General features: G+C 33.9%; 1 protein-coding gene across 6 annotated transcripts in view; it reads right to left on the bottom strand.

Moving 5' to 3' along the window:
* The window catches only part of LOC125657895 (uncharacterized), a 29,589-nt gene that overhangs the window by 829 nt on the left and 8,920 nt on the right, over positions 1-19,840 (bottom strand). The window contains exons 2-7 of one of the 6 annotated variants that reach the window (XM_048888801.2): positions 15,181-15,320; positions 11,007-11,161; positions 3,087-3,219; positions 2,022-2,274; positions 236-381; positions 2-101 (exon numbers count right to left, since the gene is read on the bottom strand). In XM_048888801.2, coding sequence (XP_048744758.2) covers positions 2-101; positions 236-381; positions 2,022-2,274; positions 3,087-3,219; positions 11,007-11,161; positions 15,181-15,320 — 927 coding nt within the window. Of the gene's footprint in view, position 1; positions 102-235; positions 382-2,021; positions 2,275-3,086; positions 3,220-11,006; positions 11,162-15,180; positions 15,550-19,840 lie in introns of all 6 variants that reach the window. The other 5 variants (XM_048888799.2, XM_056149219.1, XM_056149220.1 and 2 more) reach the window with 5 other exon arrangements.

The raw sequence follows: 19,840 nt of genomic DNA, 5'->3' as shown, positions 1-19,840 counted from the left end.
CTTTCGTATAAGAGCATTTCGTAAACGTTGTAGCTGTTGTCAAGCTCGTATAAAATGAAAAATCGCTCGTCTGGGTTGTCTGCTGATATTGGCTTCTGAGGCTGAAGCGAAAAAATGAATGCAGTGTTACAAAGACGCATGCATTTTAAGTTTTACATTTTCTTGTTAATTTTTTAAATAATTTTCCTGAAAGTTTTTCATTTTCTTGGGAGTATTTTTTAAATATAAATTTTACACTTAGATTAAATTCTTTTGTGTCCACGTCTCCGATGACGTCATAAACTCCATCGCCTACTTGACAGATCATGGTGCATACTACACGTTCAACCATTTGTTTGGACCACTTCACTTGACAGAAATAAAACGTGAAACTGAATAGATCTGCAAGGAAAAACTCAATTTAATCAGAGAAACATTGATGCCTCTGTACAGTGGCATAGTAATTCTAATGTCTTGTCACGAGGAATACACATATGAACGCCTTAGAACTATGGAGCGCCAAATTAACATAAACTCAAATAACTGAAGATATCATCAATTCAATTATTGCTCTCTTTAATAGAATTAATGCGCGCATTATATCAATTATTGCTCTCATCAAATGAATTAATGCGCACTTCAATTCAATTATTGCTATCATCAATTGAATTAATACGCGCATCAATTGAATTAATGAGAGCAATAATTGATTTAAAGCGCGCATTAATTCAATTATTGCTCTCTTCAATTCAATTGATGAGAGCATCAATTTCGTAAAAATATTGCTCGCAATAATTAATTTAGAGCTTGGTATAAATAAGTTGATGATCTCTTTAACTCAATTGAAGATATCTTTAATTATTTACAATGCTTTTGTATAAGGAATTAATGCGCGCAGCAATTTCATTGTGGATATGTTTAATTGAAGATATCTTTAATTATATAGTTGCTCTCTCTAAAAGAATTATTGCTCTCTTCGAATGAATTAAAGATATCATTAATTCAATTGAAGAGAGCAATAATTGAATTAATGTGCGCATTAAATCAATTATTGCTCTCATCAAATGAATTAATGCGCGCATCAATTCAATTATTGTTCTCATCATTTGATTTAATGCGCGCATTATATCAATTATTGCTCTCTTCAATGGAATTGTAGCACTCATCAATTCAATTGATGATATCATTAATTCATTTGAAGAGATCATTAATTCAATTAAAGCGCACATCAATTCAACTGAAGAATTAATGTCATCTTTCAATTAATGCGCGCAATAATTCAGAATTGAAGATATAATTAATTATTTGAAGAGATCTTTAATTAAATTGTTGCGCGCATCTAATGAATTGATGCTATCTTCAAATAATTGAAGATATCTTCAATTATTTGAGTTTATGTTAATTTGGCGCTCCATATAGAACTAACCGTTCAATACTCATGACTTTACCGGTAAGCTTTCCAAAAGTTAAATTGGTCAAAGTCACAATGTAAAAATTTCTGGTACCCAAAAGAAAGGTCTTGTCACGAGGAATACACGTGTGAGAAATGAAAACTAGCCAGGTATGACTTTTTAAAAAATAAGTTTTTCAAACGTAGATCAAAATTTAATACTGACGTCAGGGTCACAATGCGAAAAAATTTGGTATACGATTGATTGTCAGATTGCGGATTTACTCCGTTTTGGCAATATTTCAACAATTTTACGGGGTGATTTGTCCAGAGAAAGGCCTTTTCACAAGGAATGCACTTGTGAAATGCATGTCTGAAAGCCCTAGAACTAAGCGTTCAAAAGTTATGATCAACGTTAAAGTAGGTCAAACCTCAAAGTCACAATGTCAAAAATTTTGGTACCAAAAAAAAAAAAAGGCCTTGTCACAAGGAATACACGTGAAATATGAAAGCCCTATCACCATCTATTCAAAGGTTTTTGCTAATACAGACAGGCCAAAAACTATATGTCCCCCACATCTCCGATTACAGGGGCCTAAATCACATTAGGTGGGTAGTGGGAAATGATAGACAGAGAGGGATCGGATCTTACAAAATTGTTTTTCGTCTTTATTCATCGGTGCGACTGTTAGTGTTTCCGTCTCTGGTTGGAATCGAACATAAGTCCCTGGCATTCCGCTTTCCACTTTGATATATTTCTTTACGTTGGTCGCCTGAAGTGTGAGTTTTCCATGTTTTCGGATTTGCCGACTTGGAGGAGGTGCTGACACAGCATTATTTTTAGATTTAAAGCTAAGCTGAACGCGAACCTCTCGTATATCGCTCGTTCTCCAGCGCCATAATGTCTGCAAACAAAATGCTTGGACTAAATTTATTTTGAATCATGAAATGGAAGAACATTGTACAATATCTTAAGACTGTCAAAAAAATACAGACTATACATGCATTATTAGCAGATCTTTTCATTAAATTGTTTAAGATATATGTCATATAATTTAATATTGTAAATAAGAAAACAAGTAGGATATCGGGTATTTTGGCTGTGTGTATTATTGTATAGGACGCCCTCACCCATTGTTTTATTTTGAAACGTTTGCTGGAAGTTAAGCTTTATTTCACAGTAGTGTCCCAATAGCGAATTGTCTTGTAACTTTATGTATCAGTAAGTTGTCATGACGATGAATTGTGTTGTTGACAAGAAGTTTGGATGAGTTGTCATGACGATGAGTTGTGTTGTCGACAAACAGTATGGATGAGTTGAATTGTCGACAAGCAGTGTGGATGAGTTGTCATGGCGATGAGTTGTGTTGTCGACAAGCAGTGTGGATGATTTGTCCGTGAATTGACGAGTTGTCCGGAACCTCGTCTTTTCAATAAGACTCCAAAGGAAAGGAACTTTAAGAAGTATCAAAATTTCAGCAGGCCTATAAAATGGCACAAGACGTACGTGCATGGCACTTTTATTTTAGCTCACTTGAACTGTAAGTTTAAGTGACCTTTTCTGATCACCTTTTGTCCGTCTGTCTGTCCATAAACCTTTTCACTGATTTGACCTTTTCTAAAGAACCAATGGACTAATTCAACCAGACTTGCCAACTGCTTGGATAAAGAGAAATTTAAGTTTCCTGAAATGAAGATCCACATTGTCATACTGTACCAATGACATCCTTATTCGATGTTTACAGCACTTTTTCAAATTCTTCAGTTCCGTCTGGAGGGTATTTCTGAAGGAAGTGGCATCGCTGTCTTTAACGTCACTGTGATTAATTCGAATAATTCTGTCATATTTCCTGAAAGATGAGGAACACTACTGTTAGGAGATTTGTTTGACCTTTATAGGAGTCATGAGACTGATCACTGTTCATTATCTTCACCTTTATAGGAGTCATGAGATTGATCACTGTTCATTTATATCTTCACCTTTATAGGAGTCATGAGAGTGATCACTGTTCATTTATATCTTCACCTTTATAGGAGTCATGAGATTGATCACTGTTCGTTTATATCTTCACCTTTATAGGAGTCATGAGATTGATCACTGTTCATTTATTTCTTCACCTTTATAGGAGTCATGAGATTGATCACTGTTCATTTATATCTTCACCTTTATAGGAGTCATGAGATTGATCACTGTTCATTTATATCTTCACCTTTATAGGAGTTATGAGATTGATCACTGTTCGTTATCTTCACCTTTATAGGAATTATGAGATTGATCACTGTTCATTATCTTCACCTTTATAGGAGTTATGAGATTAATCACTGTTCGTTATCTTCACATTTATAGGAGTTATGAGATTAATCACTGTTCGTTATATTCACTTTATAGGAGTTATGAGATTGATCACTATTCATTTATATCTTCACCTTTATAGGAGTCATGATTGATCACTGTTCATAATCTTCACCTTTATGGGATTGATCACTGTTCATTATCTTCATCTTTATATAATTTATGATATTGATCACTGTTCGTTATCTTCACCTTTATAGGAGTCATAAGATTGATCACTGTTCGTTTATATATTCACTTTTATAGGAGTTATGAGATTGATCAGTGTTCGTTATCTTCACCTTTATAAGAGTTATGGGATTGATCACTGTTTGTTATCTTCACCTTTATAGGAATTATGAGATTGATCATTGTTCGTTATATTCACCTTTATAGGAGTTATGAGATTAATCACTGCTCGTTTATATCTTCACCTTTATAGGAGTTATGAGATTGATCACTGTTCGTTATCTTCACCTTTCATGTATATACTAGAATGCACAAATGTAAGATTGAATCGTAAGTTATAGACCACCAACCATTCAATAATATCTGTTCAGAATCTCACCAAGAAAGAATTTGATGTGGGTAAAATGTGGAGGATGAAAGGTGAAGATAACGAACAGTGGTCAATCTCATAACTCCTATAAGCAATGCAAAATAGAGAGTTGGGCAAACAAGGACCCCTGGATATACCAGAGGTGGGATCAGGTGCCTAGGAAGTTTATGCATCCCCTGTCGACCGGTCACACCCGCTGTGAGCCCTATATCTTGATCAGGTACACGGAGTTATTCGTAGCCAAAATAGGTGTGCCAAGAACGGTCTAACAATCGGTATAGAACACGTCAGACAGCATTTGACCCAATGATAGATTGGCTAAGTAGACCGTTATAGCGACCATAAGATTTGCGAAATGCTGACTTTAAACGAGACTATAGAAACCCCTGCACTATCAACTTGTTTGTCAGTAGCCTGCCTCGATTGAAAAACTTTTCATACGCAGAACAAGCTCTTGCGAATCAGTTGAGTTATAGACACACCTAATGCGGGTGATAATGGAATATTGCTATATAAATATGGAAAGTTGATTATGGAGGAGCTGAAACCATAAAGTTGAGTTGTTAGTTTGCAGTTAATATCAATTTTCAATAAAATATCTAAGTATGAAGCAGAAGTGGACGACTGTGTGGTGTCTTGTATTTAGAGTTCACAGGGATATATCGAATCTACGTATGAATGAAAATTATCATTATTTAAAGATAAAACGTCGATATATCTAAATAGTTACATTTACTGAATCTTGGCTCTTATATTTCTTTTAAAATTGACATTGCTTTTATCTGCGACAATAAATGCATGTTTGTTGCAAACTACTTAGATTCGGTTTTCAGTACCACCTATCCGTGTAATCATTACCAAATATGGAGCGTCATCAAGGTCAAAGGGTGCAATGGCTGTTCAGTTTACTGTAACGAATGGGTCAACCATATGATATTTAAGTACTTAAATCTAGTTTATATTTTCTAAAAATGCATGAAAATATAAATACTGTTTAAACAATAAAATGTCTTTCTTTGTTATTTCATCGGGTGATGAAGATAACAATCATTGCAAAAAAAATTTTACGCGGTTATGACTTTTTTTCTGAAATGTTTGCTACCGTCACCATCTGATGAAACAACAAAGAAAGCATTTCATTGTTTAAATGTCGAATTGGAGGCCACAACAAGAGATTTTTTCTTCTCACGTAAAAGTTTTTGAATATATTCTGCTTCATAAGAAATAAATACAAGTCAGCTAACAAAGTAGCACAATTCGTGCCCATGGGAATTACAACAGACTGTTGGAAGACCTGATCACCAAAGACTACGAACTTCAAGATATTGCCAATGAGGAAACCCAGGGTATTTTTTATTTCGACTTCAGAGTACTTGTGCGTGGAATCAGAGTGGTGTTTAACAAAGTAACTTTTTGGATGACTGATCACTAGATATAAACATTTCCGTTTTCCATCTTTGTTGAAGAAGCAGCTGTAAAGATATGATGTCAAAAAGCCTAGTCTTTAATTTATCGTGAGGAATGGTTGTATAAAGTGTTGGAAAGTAATGTTTTGATGTTGTTGATTTGAGAGAAGTTTTGTGATTTCAAGTTTACTAAAAGTTCTTTAGAACTGATGAATAGTCAATGCACATTGGATGCCTCACGAACATGTATAATGTCAGTGCACGCCCTCATCCGCTGAAATGTCGCTCATATAATCTTTATTTTCCCGCCGATTCTTTTCTAAAGCTTGCTTTATCTTCAACTTTCCCCGTTTTATAAAATCGACTTAAATTTGCTCACAGGTGATAAGAACGCCTAGGAGGGGCATATTCAATATCGCAATGTAAAAGTAAAACCGATTTCATGGAAAAATACCACATTTAGATTGTCACGTAGAGCGAAGATATGACTACTTTAAAAATATTCTTCTCAAGAACAACAAAGCATATCCTGCTTGCGTTGTAAATACGATAACGGCATCCGTTTCGTCAATCTCTACCCAGAGTTATCGTTCCTTGCTCTCACTTACACCTCTGTCAACGTCTCAAGGGTTTTACAAGATTTTTGTAAAATGGCACGTATGCTCAAATGAAGTATGGTTTTGACTTCAGTTACAAAAATATACGTAAATAAATAAATATTGAGCAGATGTCAAGTCTTTTTGTGACACAAGAAGCATTGATTTGGGTTGAAACGTGGATATTGGGTAGTTCTATTGCATCAGGCCTATACATAGGTACATGAAGAATATATAGTAATGGAAAAAAAATTTACAACTAGTTGCTTGTCCTACATTTCCCCGATATCTTATAAAATAGTTCTTAGTTTTATTAGCCGTAAAAAAGGTGGATTTACATGTGGAATAACATTGCTTATTTTGAGACGTTAACAGAGGTGTAAGTGAGTGTAAGGAACGATAACTCTGGGTAGAGATTGCCGTTTCGTAAGATTCCTTGTATACGGCGCGCCATGTAGACTAAAATTCAAACTGTACATAGCATTTTACTTTTATTTAGTTCATTTAGATCATTTTCAAATCTGTTTACATACTTTATTTTGAGTTTCCACAAAGACAAAAACCGTAAACGAGAATAATTTTTAGCAAATTTATAATTTTTTTCTTATGTCTGTATTACTTTTTATATGAAGATAATATTACTCTCTACAACAAAAAAACCACGAAGCATTTTGAATTCATTTCATTTGTTCAACTTTATATGGATTCTATATTAAAGGGTAATTATAAATTGCGTTTTATTTCCTTAAGTAATTCTATTTTCCCATTTATGTTAGATCTGAAAGTATTTATTTCAGATTAATTCTAGACCACACACTATAGTTTTGAAGAGTACCACACCGATGGTTTTATGACCTTGATAGTACCACACCGATGACTTTGTGACCTAGATATTCAGTTTGTGTAATGCTTGTAACATTAGACCTCTCCAAAAGTGCCACATTTTGATGACGTCGTAACTTTGAGCCATCGAGCTTTGATCAAATTATCGGAAACGATAACTGAACTATGTATAACTGGGATGATCTTTGACAATGAGTGGGCGTACTCCTTGCGACTAGACATTCCAATTGAACGTATATTGTCAATAAGGTTTTATCGTATTCCCCAAACATATGTTCAACTCCGTGAAATATACTCCGATTTCGTCCAACGTTTCCTCTTTGGTCGTTCACATTTTCTTTCTTTCCTCGATATACAAGAGCTTGTTCTGCGTATGATCAGTTTTTAAAAAAAAAAATCGAGACAGGCTACAGACAAACAAGTTGATGTTATAGGGGTTTCAACTGTTTCGTTTAAAGTAAGAATTTCGCAAATTCTATGGTCGTTATATAATGATCTAGTTTGCTACATGAAAGGCGAAGATAACGAACAGTGATCAATTTGACCCAATGACAGGTTGTATTGGTTCTTCTTTTCGAAAGAACATTTAGGAAATTTGAAATGAATAGATAGATAAATGCACGTTAACCCCCACCCCTCTCCTCTTCTTAAAAGTGGAAAGAAAGCAAAAACATGTAATAATAATCTTATGTTGTGTTAGAAGATATAGTGATTTTAACACTACAATTCCTTCAATTCATATGTTCATACATGCACATCGTAATATTTGCAATTTTTTTTTTTTTTTTAAAATAAGCTTGTGCAAAAATTGTGTTCTTGTTGTTGAGCTTATAGCCTCTAAAATAATACGTCAACTCTACATATGACTTTCTTACGCAAATCATTTTTTCAAAGATAACATAATCTATGTTGCTTATGACATCCCATTTATTTGGAAAATGATTAGTCTTAAGGGAAAAAAGGAGAAGTACATTGTTATACAATATACAAGATATTTTATTGACCAATCAAGGGCCCGAAGGCATTTTTAATAAAAAGTATAATTTAAACATTATTTCAACATTATTCTCAACAATATTACTTGTTATATAATCATAACCAGGCATCATTGTCTCTAGTGTTTATGATGAAATATAATTGTACTTATATGTGTAAAAGTAGATGTTAATTCAATACATATACTTATTGCACCCATACAGAGGATGTTGCACCTCTCATGTTAATTTCCCTAAAGGTGTTGCATGAAAGATCGAAAAATTTAAGTTATTCAAACATACGATAAAACCAATTGGAACGTATGTCTTGATTCAATAATTTTTGAAAATAAGTTTAAAAGACGTTTATTGACAAAATTAGCCAAAATATTTCGAGTTTAAATTAAGCAATAAGCGATTTATGATTTTTAGCGTTAAAATGGAGGGATATCCCCGAATTTCAGAAAAACTGCCTCCGTGAAACAAAATAAATTTAGCATGAGCATGTTCTTCGAATTTTCCTCTAAAAAACTGTCGCTTTGAAATTTTGTTTCACGAGGGCATTTTTTTGCAAATTTAAAAAAATCGAAACGACTTCATCAGTATTATTTTCAACTTAATTCACCTGTACGTTAATTTTTCCTGTATAATTTATGGTCTACAGCGTGGTTCAGTGGATAAGGTCGTCGACTCTTAAATGTAAAGATGTTTTCTATTTTTAAAACGACCGGGTTCGACTCCCTCACGAACATATCTTTATTTTCATATTCCTTTTCCATCTAATTTTTTTTCTTAATTAAAACACGCTTCTAGTTTTTATAAATGTTTCTTGTCAAATCGCTGTTTATTACCATGTTCCGAGTTTGAAATAAGTTTCCAACCTGGACACTGTTTAGTTTGTGAATAAGACTCAACAAACACACCGAATACAGCATGCAATACCTGTGTTTTGATAGTCAAGGCTGCTAACGAGAACTTGTATGTTTTTCTGAATGAAAGTTGTTAACAAAGGCATGGTGCCTTTTACGAAAAACCGTTGTGAACTTTGCAAAGCTTTGGAAGAAAAACTTTAAGGCCAAACGAGGTAAATAACCGTTAAACAATTTGAGTTTATATGTATTTCAGTAGCAAATTGCTATGTTGAATCAATTTTTACAGGTGCATGTACTTTGAATAATGTTGAATTTTATTAATACGTATTAAACTTCCCATATATTGTTTTGTGGCCAGAGTCATGTACAGTTGCCAATTGTTGGTTGTAGAAAATAAAACATCCGAGTATTTAAGAGCTTTTGGACTGTAGTAGTATAGAATATTAAATATTTGATACACTCGTAACATGTAACCGTATACATTGTATCGGATACTCAGGAAAAAAAGAAGACAATTTAATTTTCACGATTTCAAAACTTATCTTTAGACTACATGTATAATGTATTGACACATAAAATGTATTAGGCTTGTCCCTAGTACTGGGGAATCCTTCAGGTATTTAAATGGCAAATGCGCAATGAGTGTATAAATATGAATGAAGGTCAGTTCTACGTCACGAATGTTGGCATGGAGCTCCGATTAGGGAAAATTCCCGCTTCTGTGCAACACCCTCACTTTATAAAAATTTCCCTATGCATTTAACAACGAAAAGATAAACTCCCCAAAAGCTACATGCACATCAAAATACATATGTTTATACATTGTTTCTTTTGAAGTCTTACTATTTTCAAAAATAAATTTTCCAAGCAAACATAAAACTTCTTTACTTTCATTATTCAAAACCCATATTAGTTGCTCAGTAGGTGTCAAAACAGAGAAATTTGAGTTGATTCTTGAGATGGTTTCCATTAATTGTAACCTCTCATTGCTATATTTTGAATAAACAAACTAGAAATGTTGGTCGTTTTCAACCTCCTGCATATCACATTGAAAGCATATTCTCAGGGAGAAGTCCTGTATATATCTTCATAATATTTAACTGATGTGCAGAAATTCGGAGTTTAGTTATACTCTTCCTCTGAACAAAGTTATTACCAATATAGAGAGATTAGATGTGGAAGGGGTGTTTGCTTTTGAGAGGCGATAGCAATAAAAATAGTATGTTAATTAACATGCATACTTTTCGATGTCTCTCTATTGCTGGAATATATATCTATCTTATAAATGCAGTTTTTTCATGAATGAGCCTATTTAAGGCCGAGTATAGATCTACTTTAAGAGCTTTTTTTCCCTTTATATATATCTACTAGCTGGGTAGCCCAGTAGGTGAGCGTGTCTGTCGCTGAATTGTAGATCGCAGGTTCAAGTCCAGCAGGGGTTTTAATTTTTATTTCTCAGATTAACTGTGCATTTTTGTTTTTGACTAAATGAAGTAAATTTGAAAGTTTTACATTTCTAAATATTGTTGTACATATCCTCCACTTTTCATCCACATGAAATTTCTCTGGTGTAGCATACTTCCCTAAGATGTTTGACATAGGTATAGTGAAGTTCTGTCGTCAGGCTATCGGCATTAATAAAAGTCATAGATCTTTCGGAATAGCGGTCCCGTGTCGATTTAGGCATCGACAGGATAAGGATACATCTCCTTGCTACCAGTTCATCTAATTAAAACACGTCTTGTAAGAAGCAGTAGCGGATTAAAAACAACTCATCTTAATCAGATTATATTGCTACGGCCTTTAGCGCTATGTGTCAATCTCTCACACAGAGTTGCCGATCCTTGCACTGCAAGGAACGACAACTCTGTATGAGAAAAACCCCAAGTTTGTGGCACTTCTACGTTCATCTGACTGGTGACGTCTCCGTGTGCGTGAGAGGCGTTATAAAACAACATACGATGTATAAATAAAAATATAAAGGAAAAATAATTCAATAAATATGTATTTCTTTAGAATATTTTTAAAATATATTCATAAAAGTTTCCGACTTACATTATTTCAGTAATGTCATGCCCGACATCGTCAACCACGTGATAGTATCCCCACTGGTGCGGAGCTGGAATGGTTATTATAGTAAACAGAGTTCTGTCAAGGACACGAAAATCGTATGACCTTGAACCGTCCACACCATCCGTCTGTGAAGAAGACTAATGGAAACAAAATAAATGCACATTTCTTATTCCATTATGTACATATAAAGAAATACCTAGACATGCGGAGGGTCTATGGAATGGAAGTAAAATGAAATATTTGCCATCAAAGTTCAACTTTTAACTCTCTTCAAGAAAGTTATGTAAAACAAACGATATCAGTGGGAATAGTTATTTTATTTTCCCTCCCCTTTTAAATTACTATAAACACAGTTCTAACTTTAATGGCTTTAAATTTCGAATAAATCATACCATGTTGGTAACACATTCTTTTCGATATGTAATTAAAGGAAAATATGCAAATACCTGCCAATTATATGCAAATGAAATCGAAACAATGAATTGAACGTACATGTATTTTCTGCGAGTGTGAGGTAGTGCAGGATTTAAATATATCATAATACGACATACTCAAACATAGATTTAAATATATCATAATACGACATACTCAAACACAGATTTAAATATATCATTTTTTTATTATTATTATTATTATTTATAAGTTTTTATTTCACAAATATTGACATAAGACACAAGAACATTTGTCATTTTTTTCTAACCACACTTTCACGCACTTTCATACTCACACTCATACTTTTGTAGGTAAGTGCTTGCATTTTTAATTTAATTGTAAGAGAAAAATGATAACAATACAGGGCTCGAGTAAATAGATAAAAGTACATGTGGCTTCAAAAGTAGAAAAAAATATTGCTTGAAATAGCAAAATTATGATTTTTTTTATGTTGTCAAAAAGTGTTTTCCATACATGCCAGGTATTTTGTATTTCTAAATTCTGATACGCGATACATTATTCAACTTTGTATTTGTTGTATAAATAGAACAATAATTCCAAGAATCTTGGCAATTTAGTTTTTTTTCAAACAAGAAAAAATATATTGTTTTGTATATATATAGGATAAGGAAATTTACAATTCTGTTGCCTTTCGACAATGGAAGTTCACCTAATAAAATATTAAGTACATTAAAACCTATTCTTTTGGAAGTTGTTTTATAAATGTGCATGCTCAGATTGCTCCATAATATAGATACTTTTTCACAGCCAATGAAAATGTGTTGAATTGTCTCAACTTCATCATTACAAAAGGTACAAGAATCAAAAGACACAACATTGATTTTTTAAAGATAATAATTGACAGGCAGAATTCTATGAAGTATTCTATATTGTAACCATTGGATAGTAGAGTCCTTGGTAGTCTTAAAACATACAGTAAAAGCATCCTTAACACATATTTCTATTCCATAAGATACCAGCTCTAAATTCCACTTTGTAACAGAAGTATGTATATCATGGTTTACATTTAACTGTTTGTAAACAGATTTAGTACATTTAGTTTGCAAAATCAAAGGTTTATAATATAATGGAATATAAGGTGAAAAAGATCTATTGAATAAACCTTTGTTTTCAAACAATTTCAGATGAGTTGATATTGCACTCAATACACTGTTATATTGTAATATACAAACTTGGATATCAAATTTATGTTGAAAAAGGTTATGTGATAAAAGATTCCCTTTGTCATCTAGGAAATCGTCAATGAGTTTTACACCTTTTTATACCAGCTTTTGATAAACAGTGTTTTCATACCCACTCTAATATTTGAATTATACCACACAGGAATGCTGGGATAGGTTTCCTTGTAAAAATTTTTTGGTCAAAATAGAGTTTATGAAATAAACTAATTTTTGGCAAACTGTAGGCTTGTATATCTTATTAGAGTTATCTCTCTTGTACTGTTCATGTTTAGCGCAAGGGGAGGTTTTTGATTGTTGAGTTAATCAACTTTGCATATAGAGGGCGCATATTGGCGCATTCTAGAAATTTCTAAATTAATGGCTGGACAAGTCCAGAGTAAACAAAATTTCCCCACCTCCCACCCTGATGCATAATTTGTTAATTGGGGGGGGGGGGGGGGGGGGGATATGCTAATAGTCTAGTTGGCAGTTGATCGATGAAACTGGAGATGATGTTGAAGCTAGTTAATTTTTGATAAGGGGGGTGTTAAGTTCCCCATCTTTGGTGGGCCATATAATTGTGGATATTAAATGTATGTTGATTGTGATGTTTCATCATGTATATCTTGTTTATTATTTATGTCTCCGAACACAAAGTGTCGGAGACATATTGTTTTTGCTCCGTTTCTTCTTATTATTTTTTTTCTTCTTATTCTTATTATTCCTCTTCTTTAGTGAGAAATTTGTCCGACCGATTTTGTTAAAGTGCTTCAACAGATCCACTTCAAACTTTGTGAGCTGATAGGGGGTCACTAGGAGGGGTGCATTCAACTTTTCAAATTTTCAAAATGGCCGCCGTTTCAAGATGGCGGCCAAAAAACGTCAAAAACTCAAGGTTGTCGGATTTCAACCAAATTCTATTTCTAGGGTAATTTAGTGACCCCAAGTCCATTTCCACCATCAATTTTTTTTTTGAGCCGCCATTTTCGAAATGGCCGCCATATACCGAAATATTTGAAAGTGTTAAAATCTCAACAACATTTGGGTTCTGGGGTAAATGGAGGGTCCACAATTCATTTCTAGCATCAGTATTTCCTTCCAATCAATTTTCAAATGTTTCAAAATGGCCGCCATTGAAGAAAATGGCGGCCAAAAAATCAAGTCCGTCGGATTTCAACCAAATTTAGTTTCTAGGGTTATTTGAGAATCCTGATCTGGCATCAAAAATCATTTCTGACAAGAGGAGGTGTTCGGAGACATTTGTGTTAGCATCCCAACACAATTATAGCTCGTTATTGGTTGTATTTACCATTGCATATTATCTGTCATTTACATTAATGAATGACATTTTTCACATCAACAAGATTTTGTCATTCAGACCCACCAAACTAGCACACACTGTGTTGACAAAAAGGATTTTATTACATGGAGCATAAAATTAAAAACATCTTGCCAAAAAATATTGTTTTCTGGAATGACACATTCAGAGATAAATGCATCTCCAAAATCAAGTAATTTGTCAGTGAGCAAAATCATGACCATTAATTGCTTCAAAAATATCTACCCAGGATTTATTTCCCATCAATAACCTTTTCAACCAAGAACATTTTAAAGACATGATAAAATTGTTGATGTCCACCATTTTTAGACCTCCATGTTGGTGGTCTTGAGTTACAATAGAACGTTTTACTTTGTCACATTTTCCATTCCAAATAAATTCAAAAATATCTTTACTGAATGAATTAATTATCTCCTTTGATTTAAATATATCATAATACGACATACTCAAACACATACTCAAACCTAGATTTAAATATATCATAATACGACATACTCAAACCTAGATTTAAATATATCATAATACGACATACCCAAATATAGATTTAAATATATCATAATGCGACATACTCAAACATAGATTTAAATATATATCATAATACGACATACTCAAACCTAGATTTAAATATATCATAATACGACATACCCAAACATAGATTTAAATATATCATAATGCGACATACTCAAACATAGATTTAAATATATCATAATATGACATACTCAAACCTAGATTTAAATATATCATAACACAACATACTCAAACCTAGATTTAAATATATCATAATACGACATACCCAAACATAGATTTAAATATATCATAATGCGACATACTCAAACATAGATTTATATTGGGATCGTGTATAAATCAGACCATGTTTTAAAAATAAATTGGTATTGCATCAATGGGCCATTGACCCTCCCCATCTTAGTTGTACATGAATACATATCTACTCTACTATATACATAATGTATATAGATAAATTAGATATATCTTTATTTACATGTACCAAGACAGAGAGCACGCAAAGGAAACAGAAGTTTTGTTGCTTTAGAAATCTGTGGAGATAATAGTGTGATATTTTAATTTGTGAAATCACTAGTGTATCACTGGGTGAATTCCAAAATCTGAATTTAGTCGCAGAATACCGAGATAATGAGAACCCGAGAGAAACTAGCCTCAACTTGGCACAGTCCCTGATTCTTACCTGATCGCTGCCTGAGGAGGAAGTTGAAGAACGTCTCTGTAGAAGTAACTCCGGCGATGTCAGCGCACGTCCAGTTAGCGTCGTCGAGTTCACTATTTTTATCATTGGTTCTGATGTGTATAGAGTTTTAGCTGTCATGGCTGGAGAGAAACAGCACGCGCACACATATGTAATATATATTGTACGATTTCTCAATGGCCTGTTTCCGAATCACATTCATATACTTAGCTCTTCATGGATTAAAGTCCCTCAAAATGAGATCAAGACACAAATACTTCGAGTGCAATTATAAGCATCCCTATCTACGATATTGAACTGTGTGGCTTATAACCCCCACTTTTTGATGCTTCCTGGATTGATGACCTGTAACTTGAAATCGCAAACAGTTGGGTGGTATAGGGGGCCTGTATTACTTGAATATCCGCAAAAAGCAGTTTCAAATAGGGACTCTTTTGGATTGATTGTTTGTTTTCATTCCCGTCAAGAATTTTTCACTTATATTGAGACGTCATCAACTGTAGGTGAAGTACCACAAAGAACCAGAGCCACGAATAGCCAAAAATTGCCCTTAGTCAGAACATGACATTATTCTCGGGAACAGAAGCCAAGAATATCTAGTTTACAAATATGTTATCCTTTTCCCGATATCTTTTCAATTTTTTTAGTTATTGACGTTCAAAGTACTCATTGTTTTGGCCAGATTGTTATTGACGTCGCAATTTTGCAACGTAACGTTTGAACAAGAGCCACGAATACCCAAATATGGCCCTGTGATTTTGAGTAAAATAAAGTATCTTCATTCCAATATTTCATCATGGTATGAAATAGCTTAAACCTTCTTCTTTATAAATCCAGTGTGTTTTTTCCACGAAAATTCACGCATATAGAAATTATAACATGCAGAACCCATAACAGTTCTGTTATTTTTGTAAAAGCTGATAATATCCAACAATATGCACCAAAAATTTGTATAACCCCGGGCCTCGATCCAATAAATCTTAATGAATTGTAAATTAGTATATTACATACTGCATAGAAGTTAAGAGTTTTTTTTGGATCGAGGCCTGGGGGATAAGTGAATTTTTACTTTTTATGTTCTGCAAATAACCGGAATTTCACATTCCATGCACGAAATCCGAATACTTTTCCAAACTATAGGTTTAATACCGAGCGAAGCTCGGACGGGCCGAAGGCCCGTCCGCGAAGCAAGGCTCTAAAGGTAACACGTATGTAAAAGAAAAAAGTCAAAATCAGCAAAAGAAAAAGAGATAATCTCTATATACGTTCACTGAAATTTTCGTGAGCCATATGGGCGCCGCCATTTATTTTTTCATTACCTGCTTCAACAGTTATTCGCGTTTTATTTTGAAAGCCAATAATAGAAGTCTCTGACGTGCAATTCGTAATTTAAACACTCAGTTTGTTCAAAGTGAATAGTACAATTATCATTGTAACAGGTTTTAGCAAATAAATACATAAAAAACGGTAATACGACTAAATAGATGAACGAGTTCATGGGTTTCTTTGAATATACGATAAAATTACGGTTACTTTTTTACCATTTTGAATTTATTGGTTAATTTTGTTTAGTTTTAACGGCCTTTCTCATTGCATACGGAATGTATTATTGTTGTTTATAATTGTTTGCTTTGAAAAAGAGAAAGTCGAGGCTAAATGTGACGTCGCAATGCACAGTTTACGTCGCCTTGCGTTTTATTTCCCGCGTTCAATGAATAGGCGGATCATGTAAAACTGCTGTCCCCATATAAACTCCTTTAATGAGATGTTACTGGGTGTTTAGCGCAAGAAAATTTCATTCAAAATATATATTTTTAAAATGAATCATAATCTACCGTACTTAACGGAATTATGATTACCACTCGGGAAATGGAGTTACGTACATGATGTATGCTTCGCTCGGTCCAACGGTCACACCGTATACATATTACAAATCGTAATATTTAAATATTATAGTTGGGGATTGTTCCATTGTCTTTTTACGAAACCAGTAATTATTCAAAGTTAATAAAATATGATTATTTCAAACACTATTATTGAAATAAAACCGGATCCGCGCCATCGTCGGAATCGGGCTATGTACATCAATCGATTTTGCCCCCCAAATTTCAAATAGATTATATGCTCAATTTATGAACTTGAATATATATGTAACTATGTTAGGTATAGTTACAAAAACCTTGCACTAGTTAACAGTTTTAGTTATTTGATCAACCAATTACGAAGCTAAGTCCTCCAATCCACTCCAGATACAATCGAGATCCACCCATCGTCTGCGCCGCGCCTTTACTTCCACACGTTCTTTATACGTTATCACATATATTTTAATTATCTGAAGGCCGTTGAATTTAATACCGAGCGAAGCTCGGACGGGCCGAAGGCCCGTCCGCGAAGCAAGGCTCTAAAGGTAACACGTATGTAAAAGAAAAAAGTCAAAATCAGCAAAAGAAAAAGAGATAATCTCTATATACGTTCACTGAAATTTTCGTGAGCCATATGGGCGCCGCCATTTATTTTTTTCATTACCTGCTTCAACAGTTATTCGTGTTTTATTTTGAATGCCAATAATAGAAGACTCTGACGTGCAATTCGTAATTTAAACACTCAGTTTGTTCAAAGTGAATAGTATAATTATCATTGTAACAGGTTTTAGCAAATAATTACATATAAAACCGTAATACGACTAAATAGATGAACGAGTTCATGAGTTTCTTTGAATAAGTATATACGATAAAATTACGGTTACTTTTTTACCATTTTGAATTTATTGGTTAATTTTGTTTAGTTATATAACGGCCTTTTTCATTGCATACGGAATGTATTATTGTTGTTTATAATTGTTTGCTTTGAAAAAGAGAAAAAAGTCGAGGCCAAATGTGACGTCACAATGCACAGTTTACGTCGCCTTGCGTTTTATTTCCCGCGTTCAGTGAATAGGCGGATCCTGTAAAACTGTTGTCCCCATATAAACCCCTTTAATATTGAGATGTTACTGTGTTTTTAGCGCAAGGAAATTTCCTTAAAAAATATATATTTTTAAATGAATCATAATCTACCGTACTTAACGGAATTATGATTACCACTTGGGACTCTCCAATGACATGACCATTACATGCTTCGCTCGGTCCAACCACGGGCACTGGAAGTTAATGTAAATATATAGTATGTGCATGTATAAAAAAGGAAGGGTAGGACACTCTTTTTGAGGCAAATTCGGGTTTGGGTTATTGTGGGCGTTTCTCAAACGGCCTGACGCGATGAATCGTTCACATATACCTTACTTCCAATATATGTACGGTTTCTTTCCGTTCCAATGCCGTTCATTCGAAGAAAAAGATGTTTTTACACCTCCAAGTGCCTAAGAATTTCGCTAGACTGTCTTACTTCCGGTTTAATCGCACTGAATCGAAAGGTAAGTTCTGATAGGTCAATAATAAAATTGAAGTCTGAATTGACACACGTTATCTATTACATAAATACATATGTAGAAAAAATAATTCTCAGGATTATTACTTCATGATGGTGTTAGAGACTAGTGGTTAAGTACATGAGCCATGTTTGTTTTTATAGTTCAAATATTCTTATCATTATTTCAAAACCAATAAGAATATGACTTAAACTTATCAATGTTTATCACATTGACCAATCACAACTTACCTTTCGATTCAGTGCGATTAAACCGGAAGTAGGACAGTCTAGCGAAATTCTTAGGCACTTGGAGGTGTAAAAACATCTTTTTCTTCGAATGAACGGCATTGGAACGGAAAGAAACCGTACATATATTGAAAGTAAGGTATATGTGAACGATTCATCGCGTCAGGCCGTTTGAGAAACGCCCACAATAACCCAAACCCGAATTTGCCTCAAAAAGAGTGTCCTACCCTTCCTTTTTTATACATGCACATACTATACATTTACATTAACTTCCAGTGCCCGTGGGTCCAACGGTCACATCGTATACATATTAAATATCTGGCTTCACATGTTTCATCTCCGTGCATTCAGTTTTCTTGGCACTGATGAGCATGTTGAAATCGCTGTCGCAGTACATAAAAGACTTGGAGGACCGAGGGGTGCCTAACTCGATATGCTACTTAGATGCGAAGATATATTGGCCTATCCCCATACTACCCATAGTCCTCTGCGTCTCCGCAAACGACCTCTGGCGGAAGTTTGGGCCTATCCCGTATTGTTTAATGATTTCTAAAGTTATAGTACAATATGTGGGTACCAGAAAAAAAAATTAGGCGTCCACATAACAATATAAAGAATAGACTGTAGGCTACAAGTCTCTGAGCTACAGATCTACAACATGTAACATTCGTTCCGTTGTTTACGTGTTACAACCGATTTGGACATACGTCATCGGGTACCGTTATATTTCGACACACAGCTATTCCGGTCCATTGCATATTTCATCCATAGAAATCAATATATAGAAATACATACAAATATGAATACGAAAAATATATCTAGCAACATGGATCTTGTTTTGCTTTTAAATGAAATTCACAACCTGACTAAAGTGCAGACCTATATTATTATATATATAGGTATAATAATATAGGTCTGTACTTTAGTCAGGTTGATGAAATTCATTGACAAACAGAATTACATTTGATCTAATTAGCAAAAATACAAG

Source organism: Ostrea edulis, chromosome 9, assembly GCF_947568905.1.
Source record: "Ostrea edulis chromosome 9, xbOstEdul1.1, whole genome shotgun sequence".
Classification (NCBI taxonomy): Eukaryota; Metazoa; Mollusca; class Bivalvia; order Ostreida; family Ostreidae; genus Ostrea; species Ostrea edulis.
The sequence above is the reverse complement of the archived record's forward strand: the minus strand, read 5'-3'. Positions and strand labels throughout refer to the sequence as shown.